At 42.7% G+C, this 18,638-nt stretch overlaps 1 protein-coding gene across 2 annotated transcripts in view; it reads left to right on the plus strand.

The window, feature by feature from the left end:
• The first annotated feature begins 4,692 nt into the window (after positions 1 to 4,692).
• The window catches only part of LOC117380450 (spartin-like), a 29,429-nt gene continuing 15,483 nt past the window's right edge, over positions 4,693 to 18,638 (plus strand). For both annotated transcript variants that reach the window (XM_033977258.2, XM_033977260.2), the window contains exons 1-4: positions 4,693 to 4,910; positions 8,088 to 8,537; positions 10,776 to 11,134; positions 14,821 to 15,018. In XM_033977258.2, coding sequence (XP_033833149.1) covers positions 8,093 to 8,537; positions 10,776 to 11,134; positions 14,821 to 15,018 — 1,002 coding nt within the window. In that variant the 5' untranslated portion in view covers positions 4,693 to 4,910; positions 8,088 to 8,092. The remainder of the gene's footprint in view (positions 4,911 to 8,087; positions 8,538 to 10,775; positions 11,135 to 14,820; positions 15,019 to 18,638) is intronic.

Raw genomic sequence — 18,638 nt, forward strand, 5'->3', positions numbered from 1 at the left:
TTGGAGCCTTTGGTTGGCAGTTTCCAGTGCTTCAGCTATGGGCAACTGGCTGTACCTCTTTGGTACTTGTTTTTTCATCGCACCTCTCTCGGCCTCTGACAGTTGTCTCACTTCTCTCTGTTAACTTTAGCCTCTAACCATCATTTCTATGGTGGGTATTGTTTCTCATGGTTCCCATGGTTGCTCTTATAGCCAAGCATCTCTAGGATCACCGTTGCTGAAGTGTATATCAGCTCATTGGTTTCTGTGATGGTTAAGGTAGGGATTGCTCTCAATGCTGCATTCACATCTTCTAGGAGATTTTCAGATGGTACTTCTTGTGTGTACCTCGTCAATCTCAAGTTGTGATAGCAGTTGCCATTTGCAGATGTTGGAACACTGAGCTACTAATTGCTTAGCTGTAAGCTTGGACTGTGGGTTTCGAAGTAACCATTTTTCCCACATCCTGTTTATGTAACCCCTCTGACTCGGGTCACTGGAGTAGTAGCATTCCAACAGAGCCCTGTCATCGCATCTCACCCATCTCCGCCTTGTTTCAGTAGCCCATTTCTCATCAAGGTGCTCTGATTCCCCCCTTTTTAGAGAGACTTATCCATGCATTTGTTTCCAGTAGGTTAGACTACTGTAACGGCCTTCTCACGAGCCTCTCCAAATGAGCGTTAAGACTGTTGTACAGGTCCTGACTAGAACTAGGAAGTACGAGCACATAAGTCCTGTGCTCAGGTCTCTGCACTGGCTTCCTGTGGCTCAGAGAATAGACTTTAAAACAGGTCTGCTTGTGTACAAGTCTCTCCATGGCCTAGCACCAAAATACATCTCTGACATGTTAGTGCCATATGAACCATCTCGCACTCTGAGAACTTCAGGGACCGGCCTCCTGCTGGTGGCCAGAGTCAGGACTAAACATGGGGAATCAGCATTTCAGTTTTATTCAGTTAAAACCTGGAACAATCTTCCTGAAGATGTGAGACAAGCCTCTACTTTGACCATGTTTAAATCCAGGCTAAAAACATTTCTGTCTTGCTGTGCAAATGACTGAAACTTTTTTGTTCTGCACTCTTCTGTTTAAATGTTGATTTTATGATAATTATTTGTGATTATTTATTTTTTGCTTTGTGTGACGACACAAACAAAAAACAACTAAAAAAACAACTAAAAAGGAAGCATGACAAGGCAGACCCTCAGATTTTTATTTAGGCAAAAATTAATTAGGGGCGGATGCAAAGAGATCCGGGCGGCAGTCGAAGGCGGGGACCTCGACGACCGGATCTCCGGACATGGAGACTAGCTCTGGGGACGTGGAACGTCACCTCGCTGGGGGGGAAGGAGCCTGAGCTTGTGCGGGAGGTTGAGCGTTACCGGCTAGATATAGTCGGCCTCACCTCCACGCACAGCTCGGGCTCTGGAACCCAACTTCTTGAGAGGGGTTGGACTCTCCATTTCTCTGGCGTTGCCCGCGGGGAGCGGCGGCGAGCTGGTGTGGGCTTGCTCATTGCCCCACAGCTCAGCCGCTGCGTGTTGGGGTTCACTCCGGTGAACGAGAGGGTCGCGTCCCTGCGCCTTCGGGTCGGGGACAGGTCTCTCACTGTTGTGTCGGCCTACGGGCCAAACAGCAGTGCAGAGTACCCGGCCTTCTTGGAGTCCCTGGGAGGGGTACTAGACAGTGCACCAACCGGGGACTCCGTTGTTCTCCTGGGGGACTTCAACGCCCATGTGGGTAACGACAGTGACACTTGGAGGGGCGTGATTGGGAGGAACGGCCTCCCCGATCTGAACCCGAGCGGTGTTTTGTTATTGGACTTCTGTGCTAGTCACAGCTTGTCCATAACAAACACCATGTTCGAGCACAAGGGTGTCCATCGGTGCACATGGCACCAGGACACTCTAGGTCGGAGGTCGATGATCGACTTTGTTGTCGTGTCATCTGACCTCCGACCGCGTGTCTTGGACACTCGGGTGAAGAGAGGGGCTGAGCTGTCAACTGATCACCACCTGGTGGTGAGTTGGATCCGCTGGCGGAGGAGGAAGCCGGACAGACCTGGCAGACCCAAGCGCATTGTGAGGGTCTGCTGGGAACGTCTGGCGGAGCCCTCTGTCAGGGGGGTCTTCAACTCCCACCTCCGGGAGAGCTTCTCCCTGATTCCGGGGGAGGTTGGAGACATGGACTCCGAGTGGGCCATGTTCTCCACCTCTATTGTCGATGCGGCTGCTCGTAGCTGTGGTCGTAAGGTCTGTGGTGCTTGTCGCGGCGGCAATCCCCGAACCCGGTGGTGGACACCGGAAGTAAGGGATGCCGTCAAGCTGAAGAAGGAGTCCTATCGAGCCTTGTTGGCTCGTGGGACTCCTGAGGCAGCTGATGAGTACCGGCGGGCCAAGCGTGCCGCGGCTCGGGCGGTCACAGAGGCAAAAACTCGGGGTTGGGAGGAGTTCGGAGAGGCCATGGAGAAGGACTATCGGAAGGCCTCAAAGAGATTCTGGCAAACCGTCCGACGCCTCAGGAGGGGGAAGCAGTGCTTCACCAACACTGTATACAGAGCTGCTGACCTCGACTGGGGATGTTGTCGGGCGGTAGAAGGAATACTTTGAGGATCTCCTCAATCCCACTGTCACGTCTTCCGAGGAGTAAGCAGAAACTGGGGACCCAGATGCGGACTCGTCCATCACCCTGGCTGAAGTCACTGAGGTGGTTGGCAAGCTCCTCGGTGGCAAGGCTCCGGGGGTGGACGAGATCCGTCCTGAGTACCTCAAGTCTCTGGATGTTGTGGGGCTGTCTTGGCTGACACGTCTCTGCAACATCGCGTGGCGGTCGGGGACAGTACCTGTGGAATGGCAGACCGGGGTGGTGGTCCCTCTGTATAAGAAGGGGGACCGGAGGGTGTGTTCCAATTACAGGGGAATCACACTCCTCAGCCTTTCCGGTAAGGTCTATTCCAGGGTACTGGAGAGGAGAATCCGATAGTCGAACCTCGGATTCAGGAGGAGCAGTGTGGTTTTCGTCCTGGTCGTGGAACACTGGACTAGCTCTATACTCTTCATCGGGTCCTCGAGGGCTCATGGGAGTATGCCCAACCAGCCCACATGTGTTTTGTGGATCTGGAGAAGGCATTCGACCGTGTCCCTCGTGGTGCCCTTTGGGGGGTGCTCTGGGAGTATGGGGTCCGGGGCTCTTTGCTAAGGGCTGTCCGGTCCCTGTATGACTGGAGCAGGAGCTGTGTTCGCATTGCCGGCAGTAAGTCAGACCTGTTCCCGGTGCATGTTGGACTCCGCCAGGGCTGCCCTTTGTCACCGGTTCTGTTCATTATATTTATGGACAGAATTTCTAGGCGCAGCCAGGGGCCGGAGGGGGCCTGGTTTGGGAACCACAGGATTTCATCTCTGCTGTTTGCGGATGATGTTGTCCTGATGGCTTCTTCGAGCCAGGACCTGCAGCAGGCACTGGGGCGGTTTGCAGCCGTGTGTGAAGTGGCTGGGATGAGAATCAGCTCCTCCAAATCCGAGGCCATGGTTCTCGACCGGAAAAAGGTGGTTTGCTCTCTCCGGGTGGGTGGTGAGTCTCTGCCCCAAGTGGAGGAGTTCAAGTATCTCGGGGTCTTGTTCACGAGTGAGGGAAGGATGGAGCGGGAGATTGACAGGCGGATCGGTGCAGCGTCTGCAGTGATGCGGTCGCTGTATCGGTCCATTGTGGTAAAGAAGGAGCTGAGCCGGAAGGCGAAGCTCTCTATTTACCGGTCAATCTACGTTCCTACCCTCACCTATGGTCATGAGCTCTGGGTAATGACCGAAAGGACAAGATCGCGGATACAAGCGGCCGAAATGGGCTTCCTCCGCAGAGTGGCCGGGAGCACCCTTAGGGATAGGGTGAGGAGCTCGGTCACACAGGAGGAGCTCGGAGTAGATCCGCTGCTCCTACACGTTGAGAGGAACCAGTTGAGGTGGCTCGGGCATCTGCTCAGGATGCCTCCTGGACGCCTCCCCAGGGAGGTGTTCTGGGCATGTCCCACCGGGAGGAGGCCCCGGGGAAGACCCAGGACACGCTAGAGGGACTATGTCTCTCGGCTGGCCTGGGAACGCCTTGGGGTCCCACCGGAGGAGCTGGAGGACGTGTCTGGGGTGAGGGAAGTCTGGGAGTCCCTGCTTAGACTGCTGCCCCCGCGACCCGGCTCCGGATAAGCGGAAGAAAATGGATGGATGGATGGAAAAAATAATTATCCACCGTAGTGTATTGCTGCCACATGCAATTGTCTAGATAAAAAACAAAAACAAAAAAAACACGTCTTTTGTCGTTACAACTATCATTATTTGCATAAGTATTAGTAGCCCACCTGCAGTAGGCCCCATTAAAGCACCTTTTCCTCTCTGATGCATGAGGTGTATATTTTGCAGTTTTTGGCTGTTTGTTTAAACGTGGAGCTTCTTAATGCATTAATCATGGATGGCATTAACTTGGTTTCTTGACTAAATTAATACAAGTTATATCAGTTACCACGAGGTGTCAGCGTTATCAAAAAAAATTATCACATGCATTTTATGTCCGCAGTGTATTAAGACCCTTATGGGCCTTTAGTTTGCATAATCTCCATGCTAAAACTGTAGCTGTAAAAAGAAGAGTCATTTTGACGAAAAGAATATTTTACTTTGCAAATCCTCGACATCTCCATACGTACTTCCGCTCACGGTGTTCGCCACGCCTCTGTGTGGCGTGAGTGAATTACGAACATAAACACATGATTAGACCAGCCACTGCCAACATCACAACTGTTCCACTGTCTCACTGTCCCACTGCTCACGGGGCCAACGTCACCGCCTAAGATCTGCACTTTTAACTGATACAGAGTCCATTTGAACCAAAGACTCAAGTTATTTGCTAAGTCGCTACCTCGGCTAACATCCCTGACCCTTCTCTGGCGCAGGTGAGTACTGGAGATACCGTTAGCACAGGAAGCTAATTTCCTATAATTAGTTAAAATATTGTAGAAGTTGGAAAATTGATGTTTTTGCATGTACTAATAATGAGGGTTAGTTTGTTTTATGATTGGACAGTTTGATCACAAGTTTATACCACCTGTTAGCAAGTCAAAGTACTATATAGGCTAATAATAGTTCGATTAAAGTGAAGGCCTACACGAAAACGACTCGCTGATGATGTTGTTTGTTTTACTGCTACTACTACTAGTACTACTACCACTACTACTAACGTTACTGCAAAATAATATTACTCGAGTAGAAGTATAAAGTAGTGGTCCAAGATATTACTCAAGTAAGAGTAAAAACAAAAGTAAAAAAGAGTAAAAGAGTACTGAGTACTAAGTACTCAAAGAGTAACTGTCGGGAAGTAACATCCGATTTATAATTTTGTTGAATGTGACAAAACATGAAATAAGCCACAAAATGTGGTGTTTACAAAGAGACACAAAATTAGCCAAACTAAATCATATCTGAAGGAGCTGCAAGAAACACAAATGTTCAAATCACTTCATATTGTCAACATAAAACTCAAGTCACTTTAGAACAGGGGTCACCAACCTTTTTTAACCTGAGAGCTACTTTATGGGCACTGAGTCATACGAAGGGCTACCAGTTTGAGACGCTCTTCTGAAATAACACATTTTCTCAGTTTGCCTTTAGTTATACATTATTAATAATGATAAATGACAATCATCTATGTGAACACACTGATCACGTTGCAAGACACTGATCACATTAATGATTTCTCAAAATAATTATCAACAATGAGCAAGGAGGGAAACAGATATCAATATTCAGCACTTTAACTTTACTAATCTTAGTAATTGTTAAGTTTCCAGATGACACTTACATCACTACATCTCATAGGAAAAGTGTCCCATTTTCACTATCCATTGACAAACCTTTTTAACAAAACATAAATAATATACATTGCACCGTGTTTCATAAAGTTATCAATTATGTAATGTTAAAGAAAAATAAGCTTACATATTTTTAAATAAATCTCGGTTGCGTTGTGTGACTTTTTCACCGGTGTCGTGAAAAAAGCCTGTTGTTTACCCAAAGCTGCGTTTAGCTCTGGGCTTGTTCTGCCCATAGTGCGCAGCCCCGTGGGGAGTTAGTGTGGAGCTTTGTGAGATATAGTGAAGTGTCCCTCCACATTGTGCCGCTTTGCCGTCACCACAGTCGCTCCGCAGATGAGATACGTGCAGGTTTCTTTTACAGTCTTAAATCGTTGTGAAAGTGATCTCTTTATTTTCTACCATGTTCTGGAGTAAGAAACTGCATTCAGCGCATCCTCACAGCGCTCGCGAGCGGAGCACTGGTTTTGTCACGCGCACAATACTAACCTTTGAAGTGAGTAGGTCAAAGTTCACCTTAACTTATCTAAACTTCACGTATAATGAACATATGTTTAAGATATTGTCATTTTTAAATCTATATAAATGCAAGGGTGATTAAAAAAAATAGCAACAGAATAAAATTAAATTTTAGATGCAGCTCATTAGTGAGTTGTGCTATTTTTAGAACCGGTCTGCGGGCGACTCATGTGGGGTTTGGGGGCGACATGGCGCCCGCGGGCACAGGGTTGATGACCCCTGCTTTAGACTTCCTCACAGTGGGAAGAGGAACCACAACTATTATTCAAGTAAGAGTACTGTTACTTCTATAAAAATATTACTCAAGTAGGAGTAAAAGTTTGTAAAGAAATACTGTAGTCCTTATCAGAGTACTTTTCTGGCAACAAAGTCACTCAGTGTAACTGAATATTGCTCACTTCTTACACTATGTGCTTTTTCTGTTAAAGCGTTCTCAAAATGTTTTTGTCAACTTTGCCTGGAATGTTTCACAATATGGCATTATATGTAATCTCCATGGAGAGAAACAAGTGACCAGTAGGCCAAGTTACAGGTCAGATCTGTGGAGAGGTGCCCCGCTCACAGTAAAAATGCATCTGTTTGAGTGAGATAAACATCTGTAATTGAATAAATGGCACAGAGATAAGATTAATGCCATATTCTGAAGCAAAATAATCACATCTCCATAGTCGATTAGGTAAGTTAAAGCTGCATTATGTAACTTTTCTGGTGATGGGGTCTGCCACCTGCTTGTACTTCTAACTACTTATTATGAATGCTAACTGGAACTTCTACTTTGGAGCTATGGTATCAGGATGCCTCATCGATTTTCGATATCATTATCGGTATCGGTGTATCTTTATCTTTAGCACTCTCCCTACCAAAGTACTACTTCTATTACTCTTACTATTACTTTACTACTACTATTACTATTACTTTACTACTACTACTAGTACTCAGGTAAAACTTATTTTTACCATTTTAAAAATGTGTGGAGTGGTCCACAGTTTGCAGTGGTCCAAAGTTATTCCTCACTTTCCTTATGGATTCAGAGCATCCTAATTATTCACCACGATGAGTTTACAAGCACTTTTCACAACTCTCAGGGACCAGAGCGGAGTTTGCTGAGTCACAGTAATGCTAATGACAACTAGTAAGCTAATGCACACTTATTATTGGATATTAAACCGCTTTATAGTTAGATGCAGACAGCCTGCAGTGACCTTATTTTGACCTCAAGAGCTCCTTATACAATATGTCTTTACTGGGACATATTTAGCTCAAATACTAGGGAAAAATCAGGTACAGGAACTTTTAAAGTGGGACCTAAACTCCGCCCTTAACTGCTTTCCAAATAGGGCTGCTAAACTGAGCAGTCCCTGGAGGACTAAAGGCGAGGGTAGGAGGGGGGGAGGGGCAGGGTCAGGAGGACTAAAGGGGGGAGTGAGGGGGGGAGGAGAGGTGGAGTCTGGAGAACTTAAGGTGAGAGTGAGGGGGGAGGAGGGGCGGGGTCTGGCTGTAAGGGCAGTCTTGTGCAATGTCACACAGTACTTGAAGCTGCAGTGGCCACTGGAGGCAGCACACACTTTTGACTGTTTTTGAACACAAAACTACAAATGGACCTAGTTTAACTTCAACACAAGCTGTGCACTGTTGTTTTGACCTCCTGTTTTCTTATTTTATACAGTTTTATTCTATAATATTTTGTGAACTTTGTGTCACGTGAACCTAAACATATTTGAATACTTGTCTCTGCCATTCCAGGGGGAATGGAGAAAGCTAAACAAGATGCTTTTGACAACGCCCGGCTGCAGGTGATCCAGGATGGCTACAAGTCTGCCTTTGATTGCATCAACCAGGGCCTGAGTGCAGATGAGGCTGGGGACAAGGCCCATGCTCTGGAGCTCTACCAGAGGGGGCGCCGTCACCTCCTCAGGGCCATCAGCGTGCCCTCCAACGGGGACGAGTGCACTGGCATCGCCTGGCAGTCTGCTCGCGAGATGCAGAAGAAGATGCAGGAAACGCTAAATAACATAACAACGCGGGTAGCCATTCTGGAAACCAGCACAGAGACGACTCCAGAAACTACTCCAGAACCTGCTCCAGGAGGTAGACTGTACCCGAACATTTCAAACAAAGACGAGCCAGAAAGATCTCCACAGTCCAATAATGTGGTGAACGGAGCAGGAGGAGCACGTGGAGGAGCAAGTGGAGGTAGGGCTGAAGAGCTTTCGGAAAATATTGAATTTTCTGGCAAATATTGCAGTTGTGACTAGATGTGGCCTCACACATTTTAAACGCACACAGGAAGCTTTAAACAGAAGGCCACACAGTCGGAGATAATGGGGATAACTACTTTAGTTACGGAATAATTTGTGGGTTTATCTCATTTAGAGTTAATTTTATCCATTTTCTGTCTTCATTTGGATCATTTCTGTTTAGAGCTACAGTGTGTAGTCTGTAGTTTAGGCCTGGTTTAGGCCTAGATTAGACCTGGAACAGTCCTGTTATAGACCTGGTTTAGATCTGATGGTACTCAGACAGTAAAATGTTTTCTTTGGTGATACTTGGGGTCAGCGCTGTAGGCCTTTAGTCATTTAGTTAATGAATCGGTCGATGGAGTCTTAGCTAAACCAAATTGTGTAATAATTATGTTACATATGATGAAAATTTCTATGGAACAGCAGCAGACAGGAGGAGTGAGAGAGTGAGCTGAAGATTTGGTATTTTTTGGTGTTTATCTGTAAAAAGGCAGATTAAATTCAAGATTCACATTTATCTGTTTAATCTGTCTTTATATAAATACACTGTTCCCTAGTCCCTTTTTCTGCATAAATAGTAGTTTTTGCATGAACTCCCCCTGCAGGTATAGTCTTGTGAATGCAGTTTGGATCAGACACACATGCAGAACCACACGCACACACATGCAAGTGGAAATGTTTTTTTTTTGTTTTTTTTAATCAAAATGTCCTCATATGGCATCACTTCAGCATCATCTAGGACAGGGGTGTCAAACACATTTTCACCGAGGGCCACATCAGCCAAATGACTGCTCTCAAAGGGCCAGATGTAAAATAAATCTAACTACTTTTTTAACTTGTTAATTCACTGTTTCTGTATTTTTTACTTATTCAAGTTACAAATATTGCATATGCATTTGCCTAGATGTAAAAATATGGCTGTGTAACTGTGTATCTCCTGGTAAAATGACTTTTTAAGACCATCATAACTTTTAACTTACCCTGTCGAGGGCTGCATAAAATAATGTGGAGGGCCACATTTGGCTCGATGGCCTTGAGTTTGACACATGTGATCTAGGACAAATGGTCCTTTTGTGAACTCTAAATAATAAATCATACAATCAGTAGTATAGATTAATCATTAGTTGGAGGCTGCAGCCCTATGACAAACTAATGTGATTTTCAACTTTAAATCATAGTACTTTATTTTTTATTCCAGTGTGGCCTTATATCTGTAATCCCTCATGGGTCCAGGTAGGTTCCATAATGGTCCATGGGTGTATAGTAGTCTATGTGGTCTTACTTGCTTGTTCTGATACAGCTCAAGATCATACTAAAAAGCCATTCAGGAAAGGTTCACTGTCAAAGGGACTTTTTTAGTGTAGTTTTGATGCTAATTTTATTATTTTATTATTGATTGATTAGTATCATATTTATGATCAGTCTTCATATAAATTATAATTTCGAATGCCAAACATCTACACTGGTTTAAGAGTGTTTATGTGAGTACTATATTTGACCTTATTTAAAGGTACAGTATGTAACTCTTTAGAGGTAGGCACCTGCATGATTCCATGGAAACTGAAAGTTAAAACCATACTTTGGCTCATTCCCATGGAGACAGATATTTTTTATGCCATACTGTGAAATATTGTAGCCCATAGAACTGCATTTCCATGGAAACAAGCAGCTGGAGACCATCCTTCGGGCCAAATCAGAGTCAGGTTTGTGGAGATGCGAGCCCTTACACAGCAGGATGCAGGTTTTCAATTCAATTCAACTTATTTTGTAAAGCCCAAAATCACAACAGCAATTGCCTCTTAGGGCTGAACACGAGAATCGTTTTAACCAACAGAAAGTTAGAAAATCAACAATAAAGCAGAAACAGGCAAACAAATGAATCAATAGTGCAATAAACAACCAAAATGTGAAATAAAACTATTATTTTAGTCTATTTTTGTCAGAAAAGTTACATACTGTTTCTTTAAGTAAAATATAGTTTTATTTGCAAATGCACATTAAATCATTGCCATTATTGTAAAATACTGAAACCACCTCATGACCCTTACTTTGGGAACTACTCATGTAAATAAATGTAGGCCTTGCTATTAGATAATTATAAAACTAAAATTTCTTTGAGTCAATGGTGACATATTGCTCAGCCTTACATTACCTAAATAACTCCTACCTTTTTTGATTTTCCATCTTTCAGTTGCAGGTGGAGCTCTACCCCACTCCCCCACCAACCAACCCAGAGCCCCGGCAGGCCAACCTCCGGCCTACTCCCTCCAAGCGGCCGATGGGCACCTGTCCCTCTCATACGGCACTGATTCTGGGGAGATGTCGGCAGTGGGGGAGGACTTCTACAGTCAGTGCTCTAGCCCCTCTCCCCAGAGCGTAGCCTGGGAGGATGGGGAGCTGCTGCTGTACATCCCACACGGGGTGCAGATATTCTTTGTGACACCAGAGGGAGATGTGAGCGCACCGTCCTACCCAGGCTTCCTCCGATTGGTCAAGTTCACCAACGAGGCATCAGACAGGATGCCCAATAGACCGCCAGCATTCTTACAGGTGAGAGTGTGGTGGTTATCAAAATGGTGGATTATGAGGGGTAGGAGGGGCGGGGTCTGGAGGATGAAAGAGGAGAGTAAGGGGAAAGGAGAGGCATGGTCTGTAGGTATAAGGAACATTGTGATTGGTCCAACAGGTATCCACAATTCAACTCTGCCCCTGCAGCCAGGTTCTTGTTTTTCAATAGATTAGTATCTGTTACACGTTCTACAAAACAACTTTTTAACAAGAGTCTTTGACCCATTAGGAGTCTCATGATTCTGCAGAGTTTTGGGTCATTACTGCCAACACTGTTACTGGCTGTTCTGTTAAATTCCATGAAGAAGAATTAACAGGGGCCACTAACTTGTATTAGACACAGTTACAAAACCCACACTCCACTCTGTTGATATGGAGTCCTGTGACCTCTGCCCTCGGGCTCTCTAAGTGGTTCTTGCGCCTCCACCAAGAAATAAGTCACTCTTGTTTTGAGTAGTACTGTTACTTTAAGAGGACTGCATTTCCATTCATCCATAATAATCTCTATTTGTAGCTGTTCCATCTTATCAAAGGCCAGTCTCCTCTGACCTTTGATTTTAAACAAGTCTGGGTCTGGTTAGTACTTGGATAGAGACTGCTGGGAATGTCAGGTGCCACAGTGGGGCAGCAGTGGCTCTAGTGTCTTTAGGCAAGACACTTCACGTACCTTACCTAGTATCAATGTGGTGTGTGAGTGTGAAGGTGGGAGATATGCCAAAACATTCATGTCACTATTTTCTTTAAATCTAAATCATGATCTGCTTCTGTCACGTTCATGTTTTCTTATCATTTTATACAGTAAACAAGAGGTGACTAAAATCTGTCTTCAGTGTCTGGAAGTTTACTCTTGACAGTGATTAGTTAAATCCACCTGTCACTCACTCGGAGTATGATGGAGGCTGACCAATGATTTTGTCACAATGGCAGCTCTTCACAGGGATGAGATCATGATTTTTATCACCATATCACCCAATCCTGGCCAGAGGGGCCGATGGTGCAGATTGGCAGCCTCATTCCTGTCAGTCTGCCCCAGGGCAGCTGTGGCTATACTAGTAGCTCACCACCACTGAGTGTGTACTGAAAAAAATGAAATAAATTATTATTATTATTGTTAATATTATGTGACTCATGTGTTAATTGTGTTGCTTGTTCTCTTCACTATTGAGTTGACTTGAATCTATTGTAAAAGAGATTCTGAAACTTCATGGAACTTGGTTGGTTGAATATTTAAAATAAATTAATGGGACTGTGTGTGTAGAGGCCTAAACTTCAGGGTAGTTAGGATAATTTGTTAATTAATAAGTGCTGTGATCTGCAGACATGATACACATTAGAACTGCAGTTTAAGTTCACGTAGTTCCTCTAGTTTCATGATGTAAGAAGGAGATATAATGATTATGGATAAACTCGATGAACCTTCTCCTCAGATTGTTGTTCTGATATTGTTCTGGTTATACGTGCGCGTTGGACCGGGTCCCTCGGCCTCTTACTGCAGCCTGTGACCTTTGACCTCATGAAGACTCCTGATCTCATCATCGAGATCAGGAGTCAGATCAGGAGAGTGAGTCATCGAGTAAACAAACCATTATTTACCTTATGGACTGAGATCATGTAATCAGTTTGAGATCATGTGACCACTGTTCGTGGAGTTTAGTCTTTAGCCTGTGACATCGTCCAACCGAAACAACAGGCCAAAAGCAGCTAAAAATATAACTAAGATGTACTTGTCACTTTACTACTCCCTACTTAAATGGACCTGATTTTTACTGTTTCAAAAGCAAGGAAAACAGAACTAGTTCATTTTAAACAGTTTGCAGTGGTCCAAAGTTATTCCCCACTTATTTTATGAACATTCTGAACATCATAAATATTCACCACGATGAGTTTATAAGTGCTTTTCACAATTCTCAGAGACCAGAGAGGAGTTTTACCATCAAGGTAATGCCAACGACAACTAGCATGTTAACATACACATCCTGACTACTGGACAATAAAATGCTTTATAATTAGATGTAGACAGCACACAGCAGACTTATTTTGACCTCAAGATCTGCTTATACAGTAAATCTCTACTGAGACAAGAGAGATTTTGCTAAAATGCATGGACAAAAAAATCAAGTACAAGGCCTTTAAAGAGCTACTTCCTCCTTTTGCAATTTGAAAACCACATAATGCAGATTTAAAATGTTTTATTGGATGTTTTTATGAAAAGTTTTTTTTGTTTGTTTTGGCATGAACTTTTCAAAAAATTCACGTCAATGTAAATCTAATGTGGGAAAGGTCACTCTGTTGTATTGGTGTTTTTAGGGTACAGTTTGGTTTATGTAAAGAGTAAAAACCCAATCATTTATCAATAAACATTTATAGGTCAAACACTTTAAACAAATGCTAACTGCTAATCCATCAGCATGCGCCTCTAGTGACAGAGGTCATGTGACTGAAACCTGACCACTGAGCAGGACTTCCCCAGGTGCTGCTGAATCTGGATGACATCACACTCACATGAGGATTTATTATGTAAACCTGCTTACACTGGAACTGCCTTAATCCTGAGAAAGAGAGGGAGACTGAGAGAAAGAGAGGAGCAAGAGAATGTGTGACCTCATTAACCACACCAAACAAACCAAACAAACCAAACAAAGTGCCCAGAGGCCGAGCGTCATAACTCACTCACTTTATTTCTGTGACATATTTGAATCATATGAAATCCAAACAAATACAAACCTTTTTACATTTGCCTGTGGAAACTCAAGTGTCTCTACCAAACCAGAATGTGGCTTAAGTCTCAGTGTAATGATGTGTGGAGTCTCCCTTTCACTATTACTGTTACTATTACTATTGCTTTTACTGTTCTAGGCACTCTCACTGTTTCGGACAAAAATCACACTAATGGACAACACAGCATAAGGGTCAAAACCTCTTGAATACTGTTGAATTCTGGGTTTCAGCTTCACACTTGACCCGTCTCTAAACATTTGCTGACCCAAATCATAATTCCTTAAAATCTATCAACAAAATTACTTCAAAGGGCTGTACCCTATTTTTTTCTTTAACATTTTTATCCAAACCAGGATGTAACACTGATCCGCTGGTAGCATGCTAGTTGTTGTTTGCAGTGGTGTGTTAGCAAAATTCTGACGATAAATCTGAAAGTTGTGGAAAGCTCTTATAAACTCATCAATGTGAATAATTAGGATGCTCTGAATGCATAATGTAAGTGAGGAATAACTTTAGACCACTGCAAAATGTTTAAAATGAGCTAGTTCTGTTTTTCATGTTTTAAAGTGGATCTGACACTAAATCCACTACTGAACTGTGTGTATGGAGTTTAAATGGCATTATCTACTGTTCCTAGTGCTTTTTTTTTGGCAGTTTTGCTGCTTTCTGTTCAGAAATGTGTGCCGCCCCAGTGACCACTGTAATATCCACTAATATCCAGACCATGCCCCTCCTCCCCCTTCACTTTCCCCTTTAGTCCTCCAGACCCCACCCTTCCTCCCCCCTCACTCTCTCTTTATGCCTCCAGACCTTTCCTAGTTTAGCAGCTCTATTTGAAATGTGTTTTAAGATGGGTAATATCAGGTACTCCACCTTTAGTATTTGTCCCTTAACTGAAGTATTACCCATAATTCCTCATAATCTCTCATCTGTTGCCCCCGTGTCTCCAGGTGTGTGAGTGGCTGTACCCGCTGATGTCCCTCCAGTCTCCAGTCTTGCTCTGTACCTCAGGGGTGTTCATGTTCCCTGACATGATGGCTCCGGCCCCTGGGTACTTTGTGGGTGTAGTGCTGTCCTCAGAGCTGCCCGCAGCAGACAGGGAGCTGTTCCAGGACCTGCTGTCTCAGATGACCGACCTCCGAGTACAGGTTAGTCTACTGCAAGGGCCCTAACACAAATGCAAACATTGCCATCTACTGGTAAAGAAAATGCACAGATGGTAGTTTTAAAATACTCTCTGAATGTCATTTTTGAGATAATGCAATGGCAATATCTCCCAGGTCTTTGCCTGATACAAAGAGTGAACAATTTACACTAAAAGTGATATCGATATATATTCACCTTATTCCAGAAGTTGCCGTGCGCACTGCCATCCTCATCAGGTTGTATTATTTTGCATAGGGGCCGATCGACTACAATTTTAAAGCCTCCAGAGAATTGGTGCAGTGTTGATTTGTGGGTCACATGAACATAGAACGTTTTACACAGATCAACACTACTTTATATCAGATTGGGATTCTCACTTAACTGAAGTGGGTTTGAAGCATTTAGCGGTAAAAGTTGGTGGTGCTGCGTAAGATTAATATCCTAATGATGTTATTTTAATAGCCTATCCAAAACATGATAAACTGCCCATGAACATCAGAGTTGAGTTTCAAGTATTGCATCATAAAACTGACCTCAAAATAGCAAAGTCAGTTTTAAGTTTACATTGTGAAAGTGTGATGATATTCCTTTTTACACATTTATTTTGAGTTTGTTAAAATATTTTTTGGCATTATTTGGTCTATACCTGAATACACCACATTATAAAGGTGTCATAACATAACTAGTACATTTGTTGAGGCATAAATTATGCTGATGCCTCAAATAAATTTACTAACTGGACCTTTTAAAACGTTGACCTCAGCCACACTAAAATCGCTATTACACACTGCCATCTAGTGTTTGAAAAGAACAGGACAGTCCTAGATGTGGATTAAAATGCAGTACAAAGGACCAGTTCATGAATTTTACATTTCATAAGCAGACACTCCCACAGCCTCCTGACTATAATCTTGTTGATAACATGGATGACAAAGTCACTACACATGTTTATTACATTTAGTTCAAGCACAATATGTTTTGAGGAGGCTGTGGGGAATCGGCTCCTTTTTTGCTGTTTGCTATTTTTTTTGCCTATCAGTGGTATAACACAAATCTGTAGACGGCACCCTCTAATGATAATACAATACATTAAAATGATGAGTTTAATTGTTTTGAAGACATTTTTCATATGAATTCAACACTGCTAATATTTTTTATGAAGATTCATTATTATAACATGGCTTAACATTTATTACAGACTTGTATTTCAAATTTCATAAACATGACCTCTCTGTGTCCCCAGATGTGACCTAAACATATTCTAAAACAGCTTTTACTGATGACGATTATAATACTGATTTCTCCTTAATTACAAAAATACTGGACATTATGGACAAGTTGTTTTATGTTATAATTTGATGTATGGTTCAAAATGATTATCCATTCAGAAAGCAGAATGAGCCTCACATGACACTCATTTGGGTTGCCAGATTCAATGCTGAAATCAAGTTGTTTTAAACTTAAAAAGACTCTGAATGGTAACTACCTAAACCCCAGTACCTGCAGCCATTCGTTAATCAGTGCTAGTACAGCCTCTGCAGCTCAGTGAGTGAATTCTGGAGGTTCTTTCATATGAGGCCTGTTCATATACCGGGATGTGACACGCCTATATGTTTCTTAAAGCCACAGTATGTAACTTTTTAGACAAGAAGTTGACTAAAATAAAAGTATGTTTTATCATTTTGGTTGCGTTTGTTGCACTAAAACACTTGGAAAAACATTTCCTTATGTTTCCTTATTCTGAGCGGGCTTACCTCTCCACAAACCTACAGTTGAAACCAGAAGTTTGTATACACTATATAAAAAGACACATTTACTCTTTTTTTCTCACTGTCTGAAATGAAATCAAACTAAACCTGTCCTATTTTAGGTCAATTACAATTACTAAAATTATTTCTAAATTCCTGAATAATGAGAGATGGATTTTTAAAAACAATTTTTCATTACTTTCTTCAAAGTCAGAAGTTTACTATGCATTTAAACTATCTGGGAAAACCCAGATGATGATGTCATGTCTTTGGAAGCTGATAGGTTTATTGACAACATTTGAGTTAATTAGTGACACACCTGTGGATGTATTTGAAGGCACACTGGAAACACACTGCTTCTTTGTGTAACATCATGGGAAAGTCAAAAGAAATCAGCCAATATATCAGGAGGAGAATTGTGGACTTGCACAAGTCTGGTTCGTCCTTGGGTGCAACTTCCTGAAGGTGCCACGTTCATCTGTTGAAACAATTATACGCAAGTATAAAGACCATGGGAATGTCCAGCCATCATACTGTTCAGGAAGGAGACTGTTTCTGTGTCCCAGAGATAAAAATGTTTTGGTCCAAAATAGTCCAAATCAACCAAAGAACAAAAACAGAAGACCTGTGAAGATATTGGCTGAAGCTGGTAAGAGTGTGTCATTATCCACAGTGAAAGGTATTGTATGACATAGGTTGAGAGAATACTCTGCCAGGATGAAGCATTACTCCAAAAGAAATGTAAAAAATCCAGATTACAGTTTGTAAATGCACACAGGGACAAAGACCTTCATTTCTGGTCTGACAAAACAAAAATTTAACTGGTTTGCCGCAGTGAGCATCGTTACATTTGGAGAAAAAGGGGGAACCTTGCAAGCCTGAGAACACCATCCCAACTGTGAAATACGGAGGTGGCAGCATCATGTTTTGGGGTTGTTTTCTTGCAGGAGGGATGGGTGCACTTCACAAAATAGATGGTATCATGAGGAAAGAATATTATATGGAAATACTGAAATAACATCTCAAAACATCAGCCAGGAAGTTAACATTCTGGCGCAAATGGGTCTTCCAAATGGACAGTGACCTGAAGCATACTGCCAAACTGGTTACAAAATGACTTAAGAACACATGTGTCAAACTCAAGGCCCGCAGGCCAAATGTGGCCCTCCACATCATTTTATGTGGCCCTCGACAGGGTAAATTAGAAGGTATGATGGTCTTAAAATGTAATTTTATCAGGAGATGCACAGTTACACAGCCATATTTTTGCATCTAGGAAAATGCATATACAACATTTGTAACTTGAATAGGTAATACATGCAGAAATGGTTAATTAACAAGTTTAAAAAGTAGTTAGATTTATTTTACATCTGGCCCTTTGAGAGTAGCCATTTGGCTGATGTGGCCCTCGGTGAAAATGTGTTTGACGTCCCTGCTTAAGAATAACAAATTAATGTTTTGGAGTGGCCACCACAAAGCCCTGATCTTAATCCTATTGAAAATGTATGGGCAGACCTGAAAAGGCATGTGTGAGCAAGGAGGCCTACAAACTTGGCTCAGTTATACCAGTTTTGTTAAGAGGAATGGGCCAGAATTCCTGCCAACTATTGTGAGAAGCTTCTAAAAGGATATTCAAAACGTTTGATCCAAGTCATATTGTTTACATACATTTCATTAGTATTTGGTACCAAAGCCTTTAATCTTTTGACTTTGAAGAAAGTAATGAACAATTGTCTAATAAAAAAAAAAGCCAGAATCTCAAAAAAATGCCAGAATCTCATTATTCTGGAATTTAGCAAATATAAATAATTTTGGTGATCCTAATTGACCTAAAACAGGAAAAATTGAATCTGATTTCATGTCAGACAGTGAGG

The sequence above is a fragment of the Periophthalmus magnuspinnatus genome, chromosome 13, assembly GCF_009829125.3.
Source record: "Periophthalmus magnuspinnatus isolate fPerMag1 chromosome 13, fPerMag1.2.pri, whole genome shotgun sequence".
Taxonomy (NCBI): Eukaryota; Metazoa; Chordata; class Actinopteri; order Gobiiformes; family Gobiidae; genus Periophthalmus; species Periophthalmus magnuspinnatus.